General features: G+C 37.3%; 1 protein-coding gene across 1 annotated transcript in view; it reads right to left on the minus strand.

Moving 5' to 3' along the window:
• The window catches only part of LOC113229502 (splicing factor, arginine/serine-rich 15), a 28,734-nt gene that overhangs the window by 8,304 nt on the left and 5,553 nt on the right, over positions 1–14,877 (minus strand). The window contains exons 7-17 of the mRNA XM_026463111.1: positions 13,710–13,831; positions 12,730–12,849; positions 12,208–12,332; positions 11,268–11,476; positions 10,541–10,732; positions 8,648–8,783; positions 8,280–8,397; positions 7,384–7,466; positions 6,883–6,966; positions 5,043–5,393; positions 3,929–4,124 (exon numbers count right to left, since the gene is read on the minus strand). Of these exons, the coding sequence (XP_026318896.1) occupies positions 3,929–4,124; positions 5,043–5,393; positions 6,883–6,966; positions 7,384–7,466; positions 8,280–8,397; positions 8,648–8,783; positions 10,541–10,732; positions 11,268–11,476; positions 12,208–12,332; positions 12,730–12,849; positions 13,710–13,831 (1,736 nt within the window). The remainder of the gene's footprint in view (positions 1–3,928; positions 4,125–5,042; positions 5,394–6,882; positions 6,967–7,383; positions 7,467–8,279; positions 8,398–8,647; positions 8,784–10,540; positions 10,733–11,267; positions 11,477–12,207; positions 12,333–12,729; positions 12,850–13,709; positions 13,832–14,877) is intronic.

Genomic DNA, 14,877 nt, shown 5'->3' on the forward strand with positions numbered 1-14,877 from the left:
GACCTATTCGGTTCCAATTTGCTAAGGAGACAAAGGAACTTTCTGTGAAAGAAGAATCTTATTTCAAAAATAAAATTGATAATTTACAACCGTCTTCTTTTACATTCAAGGGCTGTGAAATTAAGATACAGCATTCTTTACAGTTGACTATGGTTGATGGTAAAGTATGTGGTGCTCTTAGTGACTTGTCCTGTAGTATGTGCTATATTTGTAGCGCGACACCAAAAGAGATGAACGATATTGACAAATGTCTAAGCAAATCAGTAGACAGTAGTAAATATGAATTTGGCTTATCTCCCCTCCATTCGTGGATTAGATTTTTCGAATATTTCATTCGCATTTCATATAGATTAGATTTTAAAACATGGCAAGCGCGTTCAGCTGAAAGTAAAGCTCTTCTTGCAAACAATTTCTACAGCAGCAGTTCAGGAAAAGATTAGGTCTGATTGTTGACAAACCGCGAAGTGGAGGAAGTGGCACATCAAACGACGGAAACACTGCAAGAACATTTTTTTCTAATTCAGTTATATCAGCAGAAATAACTGGCTTAGACAAAACTCTTCTCGATAGATGTTATCACCTGCTGCAGTGTCTTTCGTCGGGTTACAAAATCAATAAACTAGCTTTTAAAGATTATGCCTTAGAGACTGCGCGCAAACTTGTTTCAACATATCCACGGTATAACTTGCCTTCTTCTATTCATAAAGTACTAATTCATGGATCGGAAGTTATTGATCATTGCTTAATATCTATCGGTGAGCTCTCCGAAGAGGCCGCTGAATCGTGTAATAAATTATATAAACAATTTAGGCGTGACAACACGAGAAAAACGTCTCGAGTTGACACTAACACCGACCTCATGCACAGACTTCTTCTTAATTCTGATCCATATATTTCCAGTTTACGGAAATTGCCACAAAAGAAGAAGTCTGTTCTATCAAAAGACGTGTTAATGTTATTATGTGTTTAAGTATAAGTTGTAATGTTTAGAATTAAGGTAGAACTAATTACTTTAGATATTTTTTAGCGATAATCTATTTTAATGTGTACATACCTTTATATTATATTTGTAATTATAGGTTAATTAGATGTCTATTTAATATTTAACATTATTGTTCTTCTTATTATATTAATGTAATTGAGATTACTAGCTGTTGCAATTTAATCGTTGTTCATGAAAATTTATTTTTTGAAATGAACATTTTTTTTACTAAATATATTGTTATTATTTTATCAAAATCCACTTATTTTATTTCTATGTACCTCAATTCATCATTATATAGCATAATTATATGCATTAACATGCATTTCAATAACATTTAGCTGCGCGAAAGCCCTATGACCGCCCTTCTTAGAGAGCTGAACCACTGTGATACGGCGCACAGCGTCGATGTTTTTGTTGTTCGCAGCAGTGGAGGTGCGACCATCACGAAATTCGTCACTGAGATTCAAACGACCGCATTAGAATTCTGCAAACCAGCTATAAATGGTCGTATTGCATGGTGCTTCATCGCCAAAAGCGTTTGAAGCCGAGCTGCTACATATGCCGAACTGTTACAAGCTCCGCTGAGCTGTTACATTACAATTAAAGTCGTAGAAAATCATACTACGAAAATTTTCACGAGTTAAATCCATGGTGATGTAGACAACCAATTTCTAAAATGACGCCATAATGTAAAAACAAGTGACATTCAGATCAAGCAAACTGTATTCTACAGCCAAAGAGTTCTATTTTCAAATGTTGTAATTGCTTTTTAAATATTGTTTATGTAAGTGGTCAGTTCCGGAAACTTATAGTGCGCCCTATGTAATAATTATAACAAATGAGGGAAATTTCACAAAAAAATTTTTAATAATTATGATGATAGTAAAACATCGTTACATTTCATAAAAACTTAAATATTACTGTGATTTTGTTGTTTTGAACTTGATTTGTTGAGCGTTTCGCTTGCATAGAGTGGCGTCGCCAATCGTCGACATATTATTCAAATTTATTACATGGAGTGCGGAAATTCGTAAACGTATTTCATATTAATCCTTATGTAATTAGACCGTGAATTTTTCTTAAATTTTGAGCCACACATTGAACTATTGTGACGGCAGTAACGTCCAGTACTATGGCGGTAATGGAGTGCACTTCAGATCAAATAGTTAAAACCAAACATGGCTACGTGAGTGCAGTGTGTACACCGGAAACTAGCCCGTTGCACCAAGTACCAAGTAGTAGTGTGTACACTAAGAAACAAACAACTGGCAAGTCCTACGTACTTTTTAAGATTACGACATGAATAGACAGTTGAAAGACACAAAAGTAACATTACTGTTGTAATACATAATACACATTTGCCATATGTTGACTCGTCAGTACACTAGCCTCATTGACACTTATGACTGTGGGTGCCTAGCCTATCGTTGGTATCTACCAGGTAGATATTACCTGACATTTACACTTTCGCCGCCATTACTATTTAGTTTTTTAATTTAATTTATTCAAAAATCTGACTACAGTCGTCCAAACCGGTACAATTCAATTTATTGCTCCATATAAAGTTTACAAAGATCTTAAATAGCAAATAGGTCTTTATTATATGATACCCTGTAAGGGCACAGCAATAGAGGGCTAGGAACAAGAGAATTCTTTATCTATGTTAGTGTACTTACGTCTAAATATATTAGTGCCTGAACAACAGGAAAAGTTAATTCCTGCTGATCAGCACTTGGGTAAAATAGCACATGCGTGGCGAGTCATGTCTTGCCGCCACAGTCATCGGCACAAACATCACAAGCTCAATTTTATTACTTTCGAGGTTGGACAAAAGAGGAGGCTGGAGGTCCCAGCAAACAGGCGAGAGGTGCTGGGAGTTTTATACGCGACATATACGAAATACCTCTATGGTTTCCTAGTCATAGTGCAATGTGTAGATTTATGAATGTTCTCAACTTAGTTCAGTGTCTTTCTCTCCGCTTATATGTATATCAATAAAGTAACTTTCTTTTGTCGTCCCTCAATATCTGCATTGAGACTATTAGAACCAAGAAGGTAGTTTTTTAGAATATGTAGCCTGTTCCAAGCCATTTTAAACGAAATTTAAACAAAAAGGTTTGGTTGAATTTCTAAATTAATCACTTAATAAATCAAATAACACTTTCACGTATATTTTGAAGATTTTTACTAGATATCTCATCACTTTCTTTCTAAGAATATTCATTTGAATAACATCGTTAAATCATATTTGAAAAATGGTAGTCAAAAAGTGAGGTTATTTTTTAATTAAAGATGTATGAATAGTCTTGGTTGCATAGTGCTGTACGGAAAAAACATTCAGTTCATTCATCGATTTATTCACCGGTCAATTTTTGAGTAAAAACGCGTTCGTTCCTCAACTTGACATTGGCGAAATCATCGATTACTTCGATGGGACCATAACATTTGAAAGAGGAAGAACTAGTAAATCGAAAATTTCAATCGCAATCGAACGAGTATTTAAGTGCAAGGATTTGAAGGAGGATTTAAAATCAAAATTACGGAAATTTTAAATATGCTTTTATATGTTATGTAATGGAAACCGCTAGTATGACCCAATTAAACAAATCGATTAATTCAATTAATTAATTGGTTTGTAGTTGGCATTAAATTTGCCATCACTAAACCGTCTATCCTCGGGTCAGTGACTTGATTGTTTCCTTTTTGCTTAAAATTTGAAATGAAACTAACTATAGTTTATATTATAATATACCAACAAAATGGCAACAACTCTGTTTCCCCACTTTTTTGAGCATGTACAAAGTGCAAATCTTTCCTTTCTCTTCAATACACGTACCCTTTGTACTATCGTGTTCAAGTCAAGTTCGATTCCCGATCGTGATTGCTACGTATAGGTGGGAATAGGCAGTACACCTGTAACCACAAAAGTAATCATGTACTTACCGATCTCTCTCCCTCCCACGATCACGATCTCTTCTATCTCTATCGCCTCTGTCCCTCCTATCTCTATCTCTGTCCCTCCTGTCGCGGTCGCGTCTATCTCTGTCCCTGTCGTTCTTACGCTCGTCGTCTTGCTTCTCTTCTCCAATGGGTGGGGGCTGACTTGCATTGAAAGGCGGCGGCTCGTTTATGTTGAAACCTGTATTGGAAATGTATTTAAAAAAAAAAACAGTACAAGTAAAGCTAAGTATGAGCTTAGAAAAAGCGACTATGAGGTTTCTCAGATCACGACAACCTCTTTCTCTTAATAGAGGTAGAATTTACTTAATTTTTTTTTCGGTAAATCGGTACAGGATGTACAACATTAGCTCTGCTTATTAATTTCTGCTGTTACGGTGTTTTTTTCACGATTCTTGCCTCCGTGGCCAAACAGTTACCACGTTGGACTGCCACGCAGAGATTTCGGGTTCGATTCCCGGGATTTGTGGCTATGTGTGTGTCCATAGTACCCGCGGTACAGGGTTTCCTTAGTATGGAGCTATGAGTGAGTGTGTTAAAAAAAATATCCCATAAGGTTATGAATAACCGACAGCCAAGCACGCATAAAAATATGACAGATGGTACAAGGATTGAGCTATATTTCGCGTTCAAGTATCAGCGACCCACGTGTGTTATCTATTAGATAAAGTATTTATATTGCAGAATATTTAATATTTATTTAATAAAAAAAAATTATTGTTTCTTCGGCGCCTTCGAGGGCAACTTTCCGCTCCTCTATCACGCATGTAAGTAACCGCGACAATTACTGAACCTGGGCGACATAGCGTCTCCTTGTTCCAAATGCAAGTAACGTGTACTTTTGACGTACAAAAATTACTTTCATAGCTTAATTTATAATTTGACATTCAGTGTTCTTCAGTGGTATTTAATAATTATTTTTCATTAAAGGTTGTCACGTTTTCATGAAAGAAGTAAGAGATGTTACGAGTATTAATTAAAATTAATTTAAAAGCAATTCGAGTTTCCAGTAAATTTGTTCAAAGACACGTTTACGAAAGTCACTATTTAGACTCGATTTGAAGGTTAGGTGTTCAGTGAAAACTTTGTCGGTCCTCACCCGGCGGAGGTTCGGAAGAGTTGAAGCTGGGGGGCGGTTTGGACAGCAGCGCCTGCAGCTGGTCGGAGAGCAGCGGCGGCGGCGCGGAGGTGTCCTGCGGCGGGGCGGGGTGCGCGGGGGGCGCGGGGGGCTTGGACGCGTCGGCGTCGTCGTGCGCGTCCTCCGGGTCCAGGTCCATGGCGTCGTCGTCGGCGCGCGGCGGCGGCGCGGGCGCGCGCTTGGGCGGCGCGGGCGCGTGGTGCGCCAGCGCGTGCGCGTGCGCGTGCGGGTGCGCGTGCGCCAGCGGCAGCGGCACGCCCGCCACCAGCCCGTGCGCGCCCAGCAGCCCGCCCAGGAACCCGCCCACCATGCCTGCATGCATTCTCACGTCTTAAGCCCTCCCCGCGATTGCAAGAATCTTATAAGAGTTTAAAAGTCTATACTACCTCAAATGGCTTTGCAGGATTCCGTATTATTATGCGTGCCGTATAAGTGTCGAATCAATGATTTCGGAAAAAATATGTAGTATAATTGAGGATATACACTGATTAGTGATTACTGTACGGTGTGAAAACACGGTTCCTAAAAATTTTCACGATAAAAATAAAACACAAAATAACTTCGAAAAAAATTTATTTTTATTTACATTTACATTTTTCGAATGGCTTTAATTTCTTTTGTAAAAAAAAATTGATTCTGAAATAAAACCAGTGTCCCTGTCGCTCGATCCAAGCAAAATGACCCATATAGTATGGGAAATTTTTGAATTCAAATTGAGGTAATACAGATTCTTAACACGTCGATCTAAAGATATTCACTGTCAAAGGCGTTATCAGGCCATCCCCATTGAAATAATTCCAGAAAAAATTAAACATATTCTTTCAATATTTAAAATTAAAATGAGCGACATACTCTTCTCGACGTTTTAATTTCTTCATTAGTCTAGTCGTTCAAAATCAATATACGACGACCAAACCTGTCTGAAACAGTTTGCACTTAATCATCCATCTTATGAAAATTGATACTCGATTAAACTCAAATTTTTTATTTCACTTTTTTAAATATATCCCTACTAAATAAACAACAATAACAGCAGACCTAATCTGTAATATATTTAATTGTAACATTGAGACCAAATATCTTATTTTTAGTGGTAAAATAAAACCAATTTTTAACAATAGCAAACCAATTATATATAATATTGAAACTATATCAAAACAAAAATAACGCCAAACAATTTGATATTTACCAGTTGTTTAATTAAATAAAATGTTAAGTATTAAACTTGTAGCGCTCAATACACACACGCGCAGCTAAAATCATAATTAAAACCCTCATTTCAACTTCGTCGTAGTCGTATAAAGATAATTAATTGTTATAATAAGTAGTTCCTTTGCGCCATGACCTGGGCTTCTTGAAAAAGCTGATTAAGAGTTGATACTACCTCACCTCGAACTAAACTTTTTCCTGTCTGTCTGTCTATTGCGCGGGTATATTTTTTTTTCAAAGAAACGCCTTTTGAAAAATATATATCTTATGGTATATTTGTTCTATTTAGTTCAGTTGTTATAAAAAAATGTATAATACAGCATCTTGTAAAATTTCGAGATAAGTCTGTGTTTTCTTTTGTGATGTGAAAATTTGTATATAACCTCTATTTTACTATATATTTTTTCTAGTGATTGATTCAACATTCACAGTTATGCGGGAATCAACCAAAGCCATTATAGGTTGTATGGACTCTTAACAATGGTTTCAAAGACTGGCAACGCAATGGCAGCTCGTCTGATGTTGCAGATGTCCTTGGAGGTTTGTCTGTGACTGCTGGATTACCTTCTACTTTACATTAAAAAAAACTTACCAGGTTGAGTGAGCGACTGCGGCGGCATGCCAGGTGGGAAGCCCAACAATGGTGCTGGTGGTAAACCCGCGTCGCCTTGAAGACCTGCAAAATGTTATACCTTTAGTTGTTATACACACAGTTTTCACAAATAATCCCCTGAGAAGAATGTTTAAGAAACTTGGTTATTAATTTAATTAGAAATTCGGAAAATTGAACTGTTAACTTATACAGGATTATTTGTAGGACTACATTACTAACAGCATAAATTGGAAACTACGACCATTCATTATCAAGACTTCATAGTGTTTAACATTATGATAGTGGGAGTTTTGGCGACAGAGGTTCTGATAGTAATTGAGACTAGAAGCCCTTCCATTTCTTTTTTTCTTCCGTGATGAAGAAGGTGTGGGATAGTGCCTGTTGTGGAAAGGACAATAGGAACAACATACATTACATTTTTTCTTATCGCCAAGAAAATAAATTTTATATTAACTATTACGTAAGAATAAGGAAATTCACCTGGAACACCTGTAGGTATGCTCGGTGGTCTTATACCCGGCGGCATACCTGGTGCCATACCGGGTGGCATACCCGCTGGCATACTGTAAAAGACACGATGATGTTTAAAAATTCGCCTTAATTACAAAAAATTATAAATAAAATTACATTATGTTTTTTGACACTTTACAACTCAGTAAGTTGTTGCTATATATACTTCCGAAACATAAAACGAGTCACATCGAATTTGTGTCTTAAAGGGCTAGAGTACAAAAATAAGTGTTATTGTTGAAACTTTCCCCTGGTTTTGCAAACCCAAACTTCCAACAAGGATTTATGGAAAAGCCGTTTAGTATTATATTGTTTCAAAATTGCTTAATAGTTTTTGATCAAACAAACATTGTTTAAGTTTAGGGCATTTAATACTAAAAGTGCGAAATGTTATATTATGTTATGTTCGTTTACACAATGCTTAATACTATGAACGATTTTGTGAAGTTTTGAAGCTTCATACTTAACATTGTGTTTTCATTTGGTTGAGTAATACTTATTTGGCAGCAATTGTTTCGGACTGATGTCGAACGGATAATGTGAGTGGGCCCCCTGATATGTCTTTGCATGGCATGCTAGTGGTAGCATTGTATTGTTCCAATTAATTTTATAAATATCAAGGTATATTTATCAGGATAATTATCATGATAACTATCAATGACAATTATCACTTCGAACTCTGCTTTAAAGTCATGTCAAAATTTTATTGTTTTTTTTTTACTTTATCTCCCACCGTTACAATTTAAGCAAACCGCAAAGATTAAAGCTTTTTAAGCTGTAGATTTGGTTACCGTGCTTATAATTTAAGGCACAATTTAGAACGAGCTTTGGACAGTCGTTGTGTGGGCATATAAGGGAAAAGTTACCCAGGTGGAGGCATTCTCGGTACCGGCAGCGGCAGGCCGGTGGGGGGCGCCGTCGGCAGCAGCGCGCCGCCCAGCCCCGGCATGCTGCTGGGGAGGCTCGCGGGCGGCATGCTGGCTCCTGCAACGTCACATTTCCTGTACCATTTGCTGCTATTGCAAGGTTAGATCACTCTATGGGTATTTGATGCTCTTTTGCTTGACCAAAAAAATTGTACTATGTACAATTTGTTTTACATAAAAGACCTAATGATTCCTAAGACAGTTTCCCTAAGCCACCTCTGGTTTCGGATTTCCCGATACAGTGCCTATTACAAAATCACACTTCACATTACTAGTTGTGCAGTTACTAATGCAGACAGTCAAATTACCTGGCATATTACCCGGAGGCATAGCCCCGGTGGGCAAGGGTAGATTCGGCACAGCCCCTGGGGGGAGGTTGGGGGGAAAACCCGGGGCAGGCATGCCCGGCGGCATCATCGGCATGCTGTCCAGTTTCGGTAGTATCTGTGAACAAGTAATTAATACTTTAGGTTTACATTGGTTCTTTCCACTTTAACTGAAAGCAGATTTTAATTCACTATATTAAAAGTTATGTTAGACAATATTACGTTATAGTCCCGGTTTGGCGAAAAAGTCGCTGGTTCTTGTCTTGTCGGATCGCAGGAGCTTTTCTTTGTGCTATTCAATCTTTGTGACGGACTCCGTGGTCAAGTGCCTTGGTTGTCGTGGTCGAGTGCCTCTGAGGTACCGGGTTCGATCCCCGGCCGAGACAGTGTAGAAAACTGTTCTATATCTCGGATCTGGGTGTTTGTGGTATCGTCATTGTTTCCGATTTTCATAACAAGTGTTTTAGCTACTCACTTGGGTATCAGAACAACATATGTGATGTTGTCTAGTATTTATTATTATATTTATTTATGTATGTGCGAATTGTAATTCGATGGCCCCACCGAATAAACGTGTTATTTACACGTTTCTGTAACGTATAATGACAATTAACATATGGTTATATGACAGTTATATTTATGTTTTTATTACAATTTAAAAAAACCGAATTTATTAAGATTCAAATCGTGTGTACACAATTCTACAATTTTGTGTTACGACAGATTCGGTTTCATGTGCGAATTATACTATTGATTTCATTGAATGTTACGTTTTACACCATTATATGCATTTTTTTTATGAAATTACTCCACTTGTTCGTATTAATAACTCCTCTAAAAAAAACTTCCTAAAAAGCTTCTGTGGTTGAACGGTTACCATGCTGATCTGCCACGCAAAGGTCCCGGGTTCGCTTCCCGGGCCGGGAGAAATATTTGTATGGTCTACATGTATTTCTCTCGTTGAGTTTGGGTTTCATGTGTTTATGTGTGTATCCATAGCACCCGCGACACAGGGTAGTTACATATTGCAATACAAAGGAAGCCGCCAACTCCACACTTCTACAGAAGGAAGATAGCAAATGCACCGACCACGAGGCGCTTGGTTTTTTAAGTCGGACACTTTTGTTTCAAACGTGGAACGATTGTCACCTATCTCTAGCTATTAATTTTGTAATTGTATTTCTTTTAAATTAAACTAGACGTACAAGTTTTTGGTTTTTTTTTCGAACCTACAGCCGCAGTTATCTTAATTGGGTTTCCCTACTGCGGGGTTGAGTGTGTCTAAAAAAAATAAAAGCTGTAAAAAATACCCACAAGATTCGTAACCAATAATCCGCAAAAAAACGACATCGCTGATGCATAGCCTGCGGCACAGTGAAAATGGTGTCCTGAAGATGATTGCCTCTAGATTTAATTGTCCTATCCGGACGCATTGGATGAAGGTACTCTTAGGAATTGTGTAATATTTAAAATGTTATATTTAATTTAATTCCATCCCTAACAAGTTAATTAGCAAAATTTCATTCTGTAATAATTTATACTTGTTTGGTGTTAATGTAATTCTGTAATAATTAAATTTGTGAAATTTGTTTCTATAATAATTTAACTGTATTTAAAATTGTTATTGAGTCCAATGTTATTATTACCAACATTAATTTTTAAGTGACATTGTAACTAACACTATGGGTCCAAGTGACTTGAAATAAATGAATTATTATTATTATTAAATATTTACAAAAATTAGTAAGGTCTGTTAACTCAATCTGCATTTCAGTTGGTAGAGCGGTGGCCCTAGTTTGAGTCCTGTCAGATCGAAGGAATTTTTCTTAGTATTAATAATACTGATTATACTACAGCCGTTACAAGTTGGCTTACCCTGGGTGGCAGCCATGGCGGCAGCGTCTCCTCGTCGACGGACCCTCCTTCCTCCAAGGCATCGAGAGACAGTGCCCCCAGCTGCCAGCGCTGGTGCAGCGAGGCCCAGGGCAGGTACGACACGCCGAGGTCCGCCTCCCAGAAGTCCTTCCATTCGCGGCCTTTCACGCCTTTGCCGGGTGCCCACGCCACCTACAAGACAAACGATCAGTTAATTGCTATTCTCAAAATACATTACTAACATTGCAATATTTCAGAAACAAAGTAATACATAATATAGATTAATAGATGCAATAATTGCTATAAGTAGAAATACGTTCTCGTAAGGGAACATCTAAATATGTCCCTGTAATAAATGCCTCAAGAGCTACGGTGAGATGTAAACAAGCTATTAATCTTTTTTGTGTATTGGTTGTTCGTCGCAAATGTAATTTTTCTCTTTATTTCAGTCTACTAGGTTCCAAAGTATTATGTTTCACTCATTTAGGATTTAAAATTATTACAATCGCAAACGTAGCTATGATGCGGTGGTAAAGAAAGCAATGAATCAAACTAAACAATTTCGGGTGCTTTGTTATACTGATTTTTCGTTATACTAATGTGTTATTACACTGATTTGTAGTTATACTAACCTATACTATGCTGCTTAGTGGATATACTGATCTGTTGTTATACTAATTAGTTATTATACTAATGAGTTCCTAAATTGATTTGTTGCTATACTAACAGTTATCTCCTTGGAGTGCAACTTGTGCTTGTTCAGTTTGTGCAGGGCCTTGTAGGCGTCCCTGCGCCTCTCCATGACGACGAAGGCACAGCCGCGTGGACCCACCACGTCGATGGACACCACGCCGCCGATGGACCCGAACAGGTCCGACAGCTCCTCCTGAGTGGCCAGCTTGGATAGGTGGCCCACCCACAATGTGGTACTGCACACTGGAAGATCATTTCATTATTTTATTCAATGTGAGGGCTCACAAAACTAGGGGTCTTGACTGTAATGACTGTTTGTTGTTGCTTAAACCGTCAATGAAACCCTTTGATTTTCAATTGACCTACCTTACCTATTTCTGCCGCCAAGCAATAATGTCAGCATTACTGTTTTCCGGTTTTTAAGAGTAAGGGTGGTGGTGAAATTACAGGTACATGGAACTTGTCTCAGGGTGACGGGCGCAATGACAGTGCCTCTCAGATCTTTGCGATTTAAAGCTCTGAGTGGCACTGCAACTGTTATGGACAGGCATGTAGCTTACTACCAGGCGCACGACTTGTTCGTCCCGTCACTTGACATTATAAAGAAATGGAAATTAATGAATAAATATTAAGTTATTCCTTGTGTTATTTGTATGTTCTAGTTAAGTATGGATCTGTATCTGCATTTTATGTTCAGTTATGTTCTTGTTAGGAGATAAGGTGGGATTCATAACATGTCATATCACTATTTATACAGGCTTGGAGTCTAGGGAATGAAACTGGTTTTTGTCAGAGGTGGTGAACAGGTTAATATTTCATTGAATTTCTCTTTATATGTAGTAATAAACCACAACATCTTCAAAGTAATTTCAGAGTATGGAAAATGGCGACCAACCAGCAACTTCTATGTTAACTGCTAAAGCAATTCGAATACTTTTTTAATATGCGTATTGATGACATGTATTAACACTTACCACTTAGATTATCCTTCTTGATAGGGGGCAATCCCTTCTTTTCCCTCTCCTTCTGTTTCTCCCTCTCTGCTTCTCTTTCTTTATAGCTTTTATCTTTTTCTTTTTCACGTTCTCTATCTCTGTCTCTGGAAAGGTAAATAAAGTAGTTATTAATTTATTATGGAAAAAAATGCGACAAAAACAAAAACCTTTTTTTAAAGCGAAGCTTTCGGCATGGCTATGACACTTCTCTCTCTCCTTCTCCATTCGCGTCAGTCATATCCGTTAATACTTGGTCGTTTTAACCTGGCCTTTTTTTAAGGACATCACACAAAATCGAGATAAGTACATCGAGGTCTACCTCTCCTCAAGTTTCCATCTACTTTCACTGTATAAACTTGACCACCAAACAAACATTGGTACTTTCTACAGAATTTCGCTACGTTTTGTACAAACCTCGCATCATTTTTAAATAATATCAATACAAACAGACATAGGGCTCTATATCATTTGTTCGACACCGAAAATATGCCAAGGACGCACCTGTCACGATCTCTATCCCTGTCACGTCTCCTTCGAGGCGAGCGCGACCTCGACCTTGACCTCCGACGCCGCTTCGGTGACCTGGACCTTGAACGATGCCTTCGTTTCGGGGATGGACTCCTGTAAATGATGGAACAAATCCGTTCAACAAATAGAAGCAAGCGGTTTTACATATAAAACAATTCAAAATAGACTTATTTTATAGGTAAGCAAATTTCACATAGTGATTAAACTCTACAACTCATTCGTAAGGCAGATTACCATGACACGAATGAGTAAGCAACTTAAAGGATTGCTCTATATAAATATACATTAGTTCACATTTATCATTTACAACATTTATTTTAATATAATATATTAAAATAAATGTCGTAAATGATATGAAATATTGTAGATGATAGTCTGTCTTTTTTGAAGATGGAGTAAAATGACATTTCAAGCAGCTAGTGATTACAGTCGATAAATATCCATCGACTATTGACTGAATGTTGATTACGCTTATGAAATAAATAGCCCAACTCGTTTCATTTGAATCATCATAGGCCCATTATTCGTCCAACTGCTGGTCATAGGTTCATTTGAATTGATAACTTTTGTAAATTCACACATACACGAAATTTAGCAGTATGTGAATAAATAATACACGCAGGAGATATATTTTAAAGTTTTTCGTTCGCCTACCGTTATTATTTCGATAGTAATAGACCAACTGTGAAAATAAGAATAAAGAATGCAATAACGCAATTAGTAATCCTTAGAATGACGCAACATTCACAATACAGACATTTTTTGCAAATTTTTACCTACTTTCACAATCTATCGATAAAACTGTCGACAACATCTACATGACTATTTACAATTTTAGGAAAACTGGCAACCCGGTAAATGTCACTTTACTCCGTCTTCAAAAAAGACCAGACAGAGGATCCCAAAGATTTTTTTTTTTGGATTAAATTTTATACGAAAAAAAAGAAACGAACCTGGAGTCATTGGCGTCAGGTATTTCAATAACCTGCGGGCCGGTCTCGACGAACTCAATGTCAGACTCGTTGGCCATATCGTCTTTGTTATCGCCTTGCTTTTGCTGATCTTGTTGCGAGCTCTGGAACAAGCATTTTGTTACATATCGACCGAAATTTAAACAACAATGTTGGCAGATACTAGACTGAGACATCAAAAGTCAGGACACCAAAAGACAAAAAATAATTTAACTTTATTGATCAAAAATACGATTTTTTTTATTTTAAAAAGCCTACGCTGTCCACTGCTGTGTAAAGAATATGGTTAGGAATTAATCGACACCTCCTACGTAAAGTATCGTATGTCGAAATTGTTTGTTGTTGTATCGTATGTGAAAAAAAGTTTACAGGGAAGCATTTTAAAGTTCTGAATTCACTGAAACGAGCATAACACGACAAAGCTAATCTAATAGATCATCTAACCGATATGTAGGATTTTACAACACTCTACGTGAGTAACCGTTTGCCGAATAAAACTGAAAAATGCTAAAGTCACCTGTTATGCTCCTTTCAGTGGATTCAAAACTTTAAAACACTTCCCTGTAAACTTGGCAATTTCGACATACGATACTTTACGTAGGAGGGGTCGTAATATTTTGAAAAGTATTTTATTAATTCTAAAAATCTTCATTACTTACACGTAAATAATATATGAGTTGGATGAACTAAGTTGTTAGTGGCCAATAAGAGCTCTAAGAGTCGTATTCCAGAACTCTACTCAATACTCAAGTCAGGACTTGAGTATTGCAGTGAGCATTGAAAATCATACTCAAGTCCTAGCAATTAGGGTCGTATTTCCAGTGCTTGAAATCATACTCAAATCTGCTCAAATCCTGACTTGAGCAGAGTATAGTTCTAGAATACGACCCTAAAACAGTTCGACCCCTCCTACGTAAAGCATCGTATGTTGAAATTGCCAAGTTTACAGGGGAGTTTTAAAGTTCTGAATTCACTGAAAGAGATCATCTAATAGATCATCATAGATTATCTAAACGATAACTAAGATTTTATTGTACTCTATGTGAGTAACGAGAGTTGCCAAATATAAGTGAGAAATGCTAATGTCACATGTTATGCTCAGTTCAGTGAATTCAGAACTTTATAACGCTCCCCTGATACTTTACGTAGG

This window comes from Hyposmocoma kahamanoa, unplaced genomic scaffold (genome assembly GCF_003589595.1).
Source record: "Hyposmocoma kahamanoa isolate Upper Pololo Valley unplaced genomic scaffold, ASM358959v1 62, whole genome shotgun sequence".
Lineage (NCBI taxonomy): Eukaryota > Metazoa > Arthropoda > Insecta > Lepidoptera > Cosmopterigidae > Hyposmocoma > Hyposmocoma kahamanoa.